At 30.3% G+C, this 11,989-nt stretch overlaps 1 protein-coding gene across 1 annotated transcript in view; it reads left to right on the plus strand.

The window, feature by feature from the left end:
* The first annotated feature begins 764 nt into the window (after positions 1 to 764).
* Positions 765 to 11,989, plus strand: part of LOC119685717 (homeobox protein invected) — a 72,438-nt gene continuing 61,213 nt past the window's right edge. Inside the window, exon 1 of the mRNA XM_038100076.1 lies at positions 765 to 2,445. Coding sequence (XP_037956004.1) covers positions 822 to 2,445 — 1,624 coding nt within the window. The 5' untranslated portion in view covers positions 765 to 821. The remainder of the gene's footprint in view (positions 2,446 to 11,989) is intronic.

Raw genomic sequence — 11,989 nt, forward strand, 5'->3', positions numbered from 1 at the left:
ATGCGCACGCCCCTCACTTCCATTGTGTGTGTGTTTTTAATGGATATAATATAAACAAAATTGTCTTAATGTGTTAGTAGAAATTTATATAAATTTTATTTACACACAACTCAACACTACATTTATCGCTTTTACTCATTCTAGTGCCAGTGGAAATGCATACTGCTCCTCCCTTCGTGAGTATAGTTTTGTATTGACAGTGAGAGAATGAGTACTTGTGCTTTTGTTTTCTCAGTATATGCTGTTTGCTGTGCTGCTTCTTCTTTTGCTAATGCGAAACTTTTATACGTTGTGCCCGACTCAGTTAAGAGACTTGATCTGAAGATTGAGCACAGTGAAACGGTGCGGATTACATTAAAGGCGCGATTTTTATGTGTATTTTTCGCTGTTTATGTTTTGTTTTATGTGCTTTTTACTACTGATTAACTGAAGAACGAAGAAAAGGAAAAAAAAATTTTTATATTGAAAAAAATTAAACTGTACAATAAACACAGTTTTTGGAAATTGCAGTGTAAACGTTTACACTGCAGTTTGGTGTTAATTTTTAGCTGTGAATATGCAAATATACAGTAATTGTAAGTGAATCACACTAAACGTTTATTTGTTTTTGTTTAAGTTAAAATAAATTATTGGAGAAAATTTAAAATAACAAATAAAAAAGTATTTTATAATAAAATTAAAGAATTTGTGCGGAGTTTGCAAAATACCGCCGGCGGTACGTGTTTTTTCAAAATTATTTTAACTTAGTTGCAACTTGACACTTATGTGTGTGCATTAACTAGTGTGTCTGCATGTGTGTAGGGTGTATAGTACACGCCTAAATGTCCTTACCGCTGACTATATCACCTTTATCCTTTTCATTACGCACGACAATGCATCCAGATTGCTTGCAGTTGCAGCAGCACAGTGTACCCAGTCCGCGCTTAAGTTCCTCTAACGCCGACGCTAATGAAAAGCTAACGGCAAGTGACGTTTGTATGCTTAAAATGTCGGAAGTAGGGAATATGGATGAGGACGAGGTGTTGAAAACAACTAATGTGGTGCCGGGTGATACTGTGACGGTACCGAGTATGCTTTGCGATGAAGCGGAGGAAGATGTCGATGCCGACGCTGTCAGTTTGTGTAGTGATGATAGTGAATTGTCTGTGGGACAGGAGAACACGGCTCAGCGTCATATAACACAACGCACACAACGTCTATTGGCTTTGTGTCGACCTGTGGCATTAAGCAGTGGTAGCACTAACACCAACAGCATTATGGATACTAGCGATGTTCGCTCGAATGCATCCACCGATGAAACCACTACACAATTGGAAGATGATGATTTACATACACCAACAACTAGCGTTATTGATCCCTTTGTAGTAGCGAATGCACTACGTATCCCAGTCCCAATACTGCCAAATGCAAATGTCACACCATTCCACGAAGAGTTTATGCGGAAGTCACATCTTTACGCCGAGGAACTAATGAAGCAACAAATGCAGCTGGTGGCGGCAGCACGCGCTAGTAGCGCTTTTACACTGCGACAAAGCGTCTATCAGAATCTTGCGACCGCCGAGCTAAACAATGAGCAAAGCAAGACAGTGTTAAGGCAACATGATAAGCCACCGGACATCGCTAGCTTGGCCGGCATACATTCGCATTTATCTGCCATTTCACAAATGTCACAATTAAGTGCGGCCGCCACAGTAGCAGCGGCGGCAGCTGCGGCGGTAGCTAATAACAATAACAAAACAGTGCCAAAAAATATGTGTGCTGCCAATGATGCACTCGCTAAGTTAACTGCTTTAGGTGTTCAACAACAACAACAACAACACAAGCCTTTAACAACTGGCCTCAATCAGTTACAGGCGAAAATGCAAGCGCATCTACCATTTATGCGTGGCAACAACAACACCAATAACAACAACAATGATCATTTACACGAATCAACGCTGAAATTTAGCATAGATAATATACTTAAAGCCGATTTCGGCCGTCCCCTCACCGAACCCTTCATACAAAGCATTAATTCGGCGCGTTCGCTAAAGTCCGCTAATAACTCGAACCGCAGCAAGAAGTTTACGGCAAATTCAAGCGCAGCTATGGATTTGTCGAATCTAATGTCAAGTGCAGCCGCCACTGCTAATGCAGCGACGCTTAATTTTAGCACGTCACTGGCTAACATATGCACGAACAGCAACGATTCGAGCAGCACTGCTATTAGCAGCGATCGTGTCAAATCGCCGATTTCGACGCAAACCAATTGCAGTATTTCACCCGCACCCGCACAACAGAACAACAACAACACCGAGCAGACGAAAACGCAAGAACAACATAACAACGATAATAGTGGGAACAGTTCCAGTGGCAGCAGCAGCGGTAGCGGTGCTAATGGCAGTGGTCCCATTGTTTGGCCTGCGTGGGTTTACTGCACTCGTTACAGTGATCGTCCAAGTTCAGGTAGGAAAAGTTACGATTACTTTTTTGTTTAAATTGATTGTTTTAACGAATATAATTTTATTTGAAATTATTATTATTTTTGAAACGGGCAAATTGGTCAATTATTTAATGGGTAATTTTTAGAGCCAAAGGGCGGTTTGTTTTGGGAGTAAAAAATTTCAGTTATTTCTCAAATGTTTTCAAAATAAATAAATACTATACTCATTATACAATAAATATTATATAAAAAAAATTTTATAAAAAAATTATACATTTTTGAAATATTAACTGAAATTGGTCAGTTGTTTAAAATAATACACTACTTTTTTAAATTATTTATAAAATATATATTTTAATACCACAAATAAGTCCAGTATAGTCCATTATAATTTTTTAAACCCATAGTTTTGTGTAATTTGTATTATATATAAAAATTATATAAAAAAATTATATATTCTTAAAATATGAAATGAAATTGGTCAGTTGTTTAAAATATATATATTATTTTTTGTCAATATGTCAGTATAGTCCATTACTTTTTTTTATTGATACTTTTGTGTAATTTTTCAAAACACAAAACTTTTTAAATTTTTTTTAAAAATTATTAAATTTTGAATTTGTTCCTCGAACTGATTTTTTTTTTAAAATGTTTTTTATATTTTATATCCGACTACAGGATATGGAGTATTTTTTAATTATTATAAATAATAAATTTAAATCATTTTAAATTTATTATTCATAAAATAAATCATTTTATTTCCACCAATATTTCGGCTATAGTCTATAGTTTTTTTTAATTTATAATTTTATCACTTAAGTATTAAAGTTTTAACCACAAAAACCTTGAAAAGATTTACCAATTTCCAAAACGAACAACCAACAACAACAACAATAAGAGTAACTCTTAAGCATATTTGTGCAACTCCCCCCGTACACGGAAACATGTTCACTGACAAGGGTGACAAATTAGAGCCCTTTTTGCTTGTAAGAAAGCAGCATTCTTACTACGGATTAAAAGACTAATAAAAACAATTCAAGCTCATTTTATATAAACTATGTGCGATTGTGTATGTATGTGTGTGTGTGTTAGCTTAAAGCTATGTGCGTTTGTGTGTTGCACACATTATTTGCCGACGCTTTTTTGCCTACTTTTTGAAGTGCTATGAATATAAAATTACCCACAATTTTGAGTGCGAGTACTTATGTACTTGCTTTATGACACCACAGGGAATTCCCTATGACAAACGCTCACTATAGTTTGGCTAAGTGCGCTTATTAGTTGCGTTCTAATTAGAATGCGGGTAACCGCGTCAATTGATTTTTTGTTACTTGGCGCTTTCCTCTAACTTCAAAAGCTAGGGCGATTACTCGTTTTGATTTATTGTGATTTATTGGTGCGAGTTTAAGTTAATTGCTTTTATTTAAAAAATATGCTAATAAGACAAATTTAATTGATTTTTAATTAATTTACACTATATGATTAAAAGATTTATTACTTCACTGATTTTTAATACCATATATGTGTTTAGTAAATGAGTAATAAAAAAAAAAATTCCATTCAATATTTAATTAAAAAAAATTATATTTGTCTGGTTTTTAATTTATACGAGTAAAAATAATGATGAAAATCTGTTCTAGATGGAGTATAAAAAGACTGTTATTATTTTTAATTGTTATAGAACTGGGCAAGGTTGTTGTCCCACATATATACATTGCGTTACTGACGTTCAGTTGTTTAGTTCCAGATTATGGACAGAGCAACGTATCGTGGGATCGCCAAAAACATAGAAAGGTCCCTCACAATAACTGTTAAACAATATTACTATATCGTCTTTTAAGAGAGTTTCAGTATGCGAATAACAACAGATATTTCACGTTTAATTAAAAAAATTATATACATATATGTGGTGTGTATGTATTTGATGATGATGAATATCTGTTCCATTAGGTGTAACTTAAATTTGAGTGTTACTCAAGTAGGGGACGGTATCTTTTCATATTTACTCTGCATTTCTTAACTCACTTTCTAATTTTCTCCTCCAGTTAATACCGAGACGCGAGATCGCCAATAACCTTGAAAGATCTCTCACAATAACTATTGATTATAATTGCTGTTTGGTCTTTTAAGAAAGTATCCAAACTAGCTCCACTGAATATTACAATTTAAGAATCAAATCAAAATTTTAATTTAAAACATTTTTCATTAAAATTAAAGTTGTTACAATCACCACAATAAATTATTGTTGTTGTTGTTGTATCTCTTGTGATCTACTTGTGTAATCCCTTTGGATAGTGATGAATGGAACTTGGTCGTCAAACTCGACGAGCGTCTACGAAACTTACACCCAGGAGTGATTTCAGGATAACCTGTTGTTACGTCGAGTTTTTTATAATTTGATGTTGCCATAAAATGTTCTAAATGTTGCTTCGATCTGGATAGATATTACTAAAATATTAAGTTAAGTATTAAATTTATTTCAACACAACAAATTAAATGAATCTTTTTGAATGGTCTCCATATAATATATACTAAAAAATATTTATAAGTCTATTAGTTACTAAATAATATTGATTAAAACATATTCTTTTTTAAAATACATTTAATCTCTGTGGTGTTTGATGAATATATATACAACAATATATTTTAAAATTAGGAATTTTTTAATAACATGAATTTAATAAAGCGTGGATGAGAATAGAAATTTTAAGGAGCTTGAATATACACTTCTTTAAAATTTGTTGATCCATGACTACTATCACTCCGTTTTTTCTACGTTTAACTATTACTTAAATATAAGATATGATTTGCTTTCTATCATATGGCACAAAAAAACAATTATGATTTTGATAAGATCACGATTTTATATGCATTTCTTAATTTCCTTATCGCCGGTATTTTTTAATGAAGTATATTGAAGCTCTACTTCTCTGCTACTAGAAGACTTCATATCGAATAGAGTGAAGCAAACAACAAAATATATTGCAAAACCGATTTCAGGTGTATTTTAAGTATATACACAATTTGTTATAGTTCCGTAATAGACTTTTCAATGGAAAGGACGATAGTGCTACTTATATTGTATAAAGCATAGTCTTAGTAGTTATTTATAGTCATGAAGAAGAGTAGAAATTGTATCTATGCGTATATTATGAAGATTATTTAAAAAAGTCTCTATTTTAAATCTACAGTTAAAGTTACTATTCTTTACTATATATAGTTTTTTTTTATCCACCGCAATCAATTCTAATTTATTAAATTGCAATAAATCGATAAATTTCAATAAAGATTTATCCTCTTATCAGAAGAAAAAATAAGAAAGGCTAACAGATTTAAGTTCCTCCCTTCCATATGACTATTCAATGTTGTCTATAAAAGAAAAGAATAGTTCATCAATCGACTAAACAGTGCAAATGCTTGAGATAGTAAATAGCAAATGCTTAAGCTTTACAAGATAAAAGTTTATATAATGTTTTTTGGAGCCCAATAATTATCATTTAATAGATAAATCTGTACACTGCGTTTGGAGTTCTAACTGACGATCTTTGAGACCTTGGCCAAAAGGAAGAGAAGAAATTATTTTCAAGAAAAACCCATGTAGGTATATCAGTAACTATTGTCAAAAGCCACACAAAATGTCAAAGAAAATAATTTAGATATAATGTATCACCAAAAATCCTATATAAATAAATAATTTGGATAACGATATTATAGAACAAGCACCCTACGGTAACGTAACGCTTCCAAAGCAGATCTACTTGGAGTCTATTTGTTATTAAATCTAATCTAACCTAAATTTTCATCTAGACAATATATAGTTCGATTTGATATATATATATCGGATTTTCTCATGTTAAAAGTTTTGTTTATTTTTAAATGTATCCACATTTTGTATATTATTTTGACAGAACAATCTATCCTTTGACACGACATATGTTTTGATGATTTTAATAGTAGTTTATGATAATAAATATTAGTTTTTTTGTAATTAGATTTAATGATATATGGAAAACTGAATTAAACTAAATTATAAACTGAAATATTAGTAAAAAATGTACCACAAAGTACAACTGTTGTAAGATAGTGGAACCACATTTTTAAAATTAATTAAATACCGATCATAAAGAATTAAGCAAAATCAATTTTTTATTATTAGCACTGAGCTTAAATGGGTTTGTGGTAACAAAAGGGTTAAGCATGATCATCAAATTTATGTTGCGTAAATGATCAAAAGCATATGCAACAAAAATTGACTGAAATGCATGCAACAATGCACTTCAGCACTGCAGTCTGTTTATGTACCACACCCAGATCTAGTAATATCGGTAGAATAAAAACCCTGTTAAGTAGTTTCATTACTAGACGGTATGTAATTGTTATTTATGGCTTTTTGTAAACATTTTTCAATTTTTAGTTTTTAAATTTTTTTGCTTTGATGGCTCATAACGCATCTGTCCAATGATGAAAACTATTCATTAGGTTTTTCTATATATAAGTATATTCATGCATATATAAATAATTATATATAAATAAGTATTTAAATATGGCATATAAAATATATGCACCTATGTAATGAAATATTTATATTGCACTCGACGTTACTGCTAAGTTTTAATATCTTTCGCCATTAAAAAAAAACAACATACTGTGAATTTCAAGTAGTAATGGATAGTCCATATTTTATAGTAAAAGTTACTGAACTCACAGGTGTAGCTAAGAGGGTAAATATGGTTAAAGGGTAGGCTCTCCTAATTCATGGGTCTGGCTAATGGGGCAAATACGACGGTGGGGCCTTCTAAAAAGTGTGTTCAAAGTAATATTTTAATATAAAAAAATTATATCAATGAGGAGTCAAGAGAGTCATTGGAATAATGTGTTCCTCTATATATGATAGATGAATGGTGATGATATGCGTCTAATTCTCAATTCTAATTCAAAACGAAAATGCTTATTTAGTAAAATATACATGTGTAATAAAATATTGAAGGAAGCTTATTGATTTCAATGGAATACATTTTTTATACTGGTTAGTTTTCTTAAACTTTTGAAAAAGTAATTACAATTATTATAATTATTATTTAAGAATCCCGAGCCCTGCTATCTAGCTACGCCCATGTTTAATTTAACTAACTTTATACTATTATTAAATAATTAAAGCTTATTTTATTTCTACTGCTCAATTATAAAGCTAATATCATTAAGTATCCATTGAAAATTTATAGAATCTATTTTCATTGTAAAATGATCTCAATATAAAGACATTTGGTTTTAGATGGGTTTACACTTTTTTATTCACTTCTCCTAAAGTGTTAGAATAAATCTACATTTTAAAAGAATTTTTAGATTTAAGTAGTATGAAACTGTATAATTGATTTTAATTATTATGGAAGCTGAAAAAAAAAAACGTTAAAGGAAAAATCAATTAATCTGTCCATACTTAAATAGATAAGTGTAAACTAATTATCTTCTCCTTTATAGCAAATTTAATTATTTTCAAATAATCTTTATAAAATAAATGTAATGTTTTTCATTTAAAAGTGTATTTATTACTTTATTTTATTGAATTGATTATAGGACAGTAATTGATGCCCCATTTCGTTCTGTTCTAATAAAATACTCTATTATTGCCCCATTTCATTCTATTCTATTAAAAGACTCTATTATTACCCTATTTCATTCTATTCTATTAAAAGACTATTAAAAAAATGTGATTTTTATCTAAAACTAGTAGACAAATTTTTAAACGATATCCATCCGAAATGCTTATCCTTTATTATTTAATCTTACGAATCAGAAGATACTCGTAATGCTAATCTTAAGTATTTGTAACTATAAAATCATCAAAATATTTTATTTATTTTAAGCATTAAACAATTTTTTTTTACCATTTAAATTTGCAATAAAATATTTCAGAAAGAGTTCGGTATGAATTCAAAGTTTTGTCATCTTCCGGATCAAATCCATCCTATGGATTGATAGTTTTTGGAAGGTATTTAACAAGCAATTATGCGTTGATTTTTTCAAAGAAGTGAGTCAGTACCAAATTAGATTTCTCAGTTATAAGAGTTCAAACAAGTCTTGCTTAAAGGAACATTTTTTAAAGTGGACTTATGACAGCAATTAGCATACTAATAATTCCATACAAATAAATAAAAATGATCTGCGTAAAGAGGTGTACCCACTGTAGGAAATCGCGATAGAAGACGTTCGTATTATCGGTGGAACAGCCAGGAAATAAATAATTTGAAGGCAGACTGTCGTTAGTAAGCTGCCGATCAAGTTGGATGAAGAAGACTAATATGAGCACTTCTCGCCCCTCTATAAATGTAAAAACTACATTTACACATATTTATGTTCGTTATGAATGAATTAAGCGCTTCAAAAATTTACATTGTATATACATTGTATAAGTTCCCTCTGAAATAAATTTTATGTGACCGAAGTCTATTGTCAAATGGTCTAAAGTTTATAAACATTTATTTATAAAAAAAATAGTATAAAATGATTTAAAATACTTTAGGTGGGCTTAAACCCCAAATCCTCGTTCTTGTATATCGCACTGATATTAATCCTCAATGTGTGACTGAACTGTAGCTCTACATTCCACTAAGTAGTTTTTATAGCTACTATAGCTGAGCACTATCGGCTTATAGCTCCGATTTCTCCAGGTTATTTTCAGTTATTCCTCCCCATACCTCCAGTCCTTATTCTACCCAACTCTTCTAGACAGTCCACTTATATTTCTTCTGTATTTCTTCATCTTGATCAAAAAGTTTAAAAATTTATTAAGAAAATTTAAAATAAATTTATATATTGTTACATTATTCTTGATCATCGATATTGTATCCCTTAAAGTGCTTTTCATTGACTGAAACGTGCTTATGCCCGTGGTTAATACTGGAAAGATTTATTATAATCGAAATTTTGTATAGTGGGATTGTATCAACTAAACAAATGGTATACAGATGATATTATCAACCCTCTCTTGATTTGTTTTAATTATCTCTCTCTGTTGTTAAAACGTGATCCTTGGAATGATTTCATGGTTTATGTTTTTATGTTGCTATATTTTTAAATGTTTAGTTTCCAGATTTTAATGACTGCTACAATAATAACATTAGCGATATCAGCCATAATTTTTACTTTCAGAATTGTAAAAAAACAGCATTAAGTCTAGTTGAAACAAATTGGTAACACTTTTAAAATATGTTAAATGCTTATTTTTGACAAATGTTTTGTATTATAAATAGAAATCATAAAAATGCTAAATACTAAAAATTATTAATTAAAATATAAAAAAAAAAAAACAAAAACATTGTACATAGTTAATAGATTAAATATATATTTTAATTAATTATTAGTTTATGATATAATTATCTCCAAGTAAATACTAAACATGATAAGATTTTTTACGTATGACTGAAATTTTGTAACATATTTCCACTGAACATTCACAATAGACTAATTTTTGAATTTGGCTGCACTAAAACTCAAGACTTAAAATTTTTCGCAAGTAAAATCTAACTCTGAAGATTTTAAAAGCATTATTGTTGCTTCACATGTTTTTTTTCTTAAGTTGTGTGTATTTTTTTGCTACTCTTAGAGAAAAAATTACGACTATTATAATAAATTCTCTTTAAATATTAATATATTATATTTAATAATTAATTAATAATTAATAGTTAGTATCATTTTATTAAACATAATTAAATTTTGAAACAAAATACACAAATGATTATAAAAAATAAAAATCAATAAAATAATGATTAGCTATTTACGGATTTATTTTAAATTATTCTGCTATTTTATATTCTACAGATATGGATTTTAATAGCCCAATTTTAGAGATCCACCACTACGCGGATGTAACCACCCTAAAATCCAAACTCAATAAAATAATAATAGCAATTAAGAAAATAAAATTCATTTAATTGCTATTAAAACATAAACAAAGACATTATTATTAAATAATAATTATTGCTAATTATCTAAGATAGTTTTAGTTCCCATTGAATCGGTTTTAATGCAAAAGCTAAAATGGCTTTTTAAATTTAAATGTCATTCGCGAAAAACCCACTCAAGTCGGTGATAATTTGAGTAAATTGTTACAACAACTGAAAAGTATCTTACATAAAACAGTTACCATTTAGATTTAATAAAAAAGTAAATAAATTTAAAAATTTATGTGTTTTGAAGACGTCTTTACGTTCACAATTTACGCCGCTTAAGTGTCTTCGGCCTGGCAATGACGGGCGCTGAGCTACGATCGAATTGGCCAATTGACTGCAATTAACTTATTATTTTCCATTCATAACCGTTTTGCAGTCGTACGAGTACCGTGAGTACTGCGAGTACTCGTACGACTGCCTCGTACCGCTCTTACGGCAGAGTGCGGTGTATGTGAAATCTTTGAATAATTAATTGGAAAATTATATATTTTATTAGCAATTGCTTTTAATTATGATTTAATGGCTGCAACGATATTGATGGTGACGCTAGTCACAAGGCGAGGTGGGCCACTCATTGCAATACCCAGACGAGAAGAAGGCGAATCAAAACATTGATCATTTGTTGCAGTTAATAATTTTCGTAACAACAATTGCTGCTTTTATAACGGCAACAGCTGTTGCTGGTGCTAATGCCATTGCTGTGCACTATTTGGTGTTTTTTGTTGCTATTGCAGTTGCAGTTTGAGTACAAAATGCCTTGTTCATGAGGTGTTTTACGTTGTGGTAATTTTTGCAATTGCACTTACAAACTGGGCTCTTGTCGTTACTATTATTGTTCAATTTGTTGTTGTGGTTGTTGTTGGCAATTATTGGTGCACAATATTTACTTAACAACTTTTCACATTTTCTATTGATTGAATTTTATAACATATAATTTACCTCTATTGACGTTTTTATACAAGAAAGGAAATAGGACAAAAAATTTTCCTTAAACTTTGCAAATGAAGTTTAATTTCGTTATTGATTATTTCAAATTTAATGAATTTTTTTTTGTGGAAAAAAAATTTAAATATGGAAAAATTCGGATGAGCAAACTGAACTTTAAAATTAGGATGGATATGGGTTCCATATGGGTTCCAGCTTGAAAATGGTATATAACTTAAATTATTTGAATAAAAATATAAAATATTAATAATAACAGCGAACAAAATTAGGTTCCTGGGCACGCAGGAATCAAAGGAAATGAAATAGCAGATCAAGCTGCCTCTACAGCTATTCTTTCTTCCTTGTTCCTATTCAATACGTCCGAAAAAAATATATTTTAAACTTCAAAAATAAACATATGGAAGAGGAATGGGCTATGGAATGGTTAGTGTACAACCATCGCTACAACTCGATTAATACTAGAGGATTAAAAGCAATATACCCACAATTATGCACTCGTCAACAATGTCAAATTTTTATCCTATAGGGCATTCAGAGCATTTTCATTAACATTTTTTGAGTGGCGATCAGTCATCGAACTGTCCATTATGCAATAGCACACCATCCATAGATCATACAAGCTTATTAAAAACATATATCATGTAAGCTTATTAAAAACAATTACTGATAAAAA

This window comes from Teleopsis dalmanni, chromosome 2 (genome assembly GCF_002237135.1).
Source record: "Teleopsis dalmanni isolate 2A chromosome 2, ASM223713v2, whole genome shotgun sequence".
Classification (NCBI taxonomy): domain Eukaryota; kingdom Metazoa; phylum Arthropoda; class Insecta; order Diptera; family Diopsidae; genus Teleopsis; species Teleopsis dalmanni.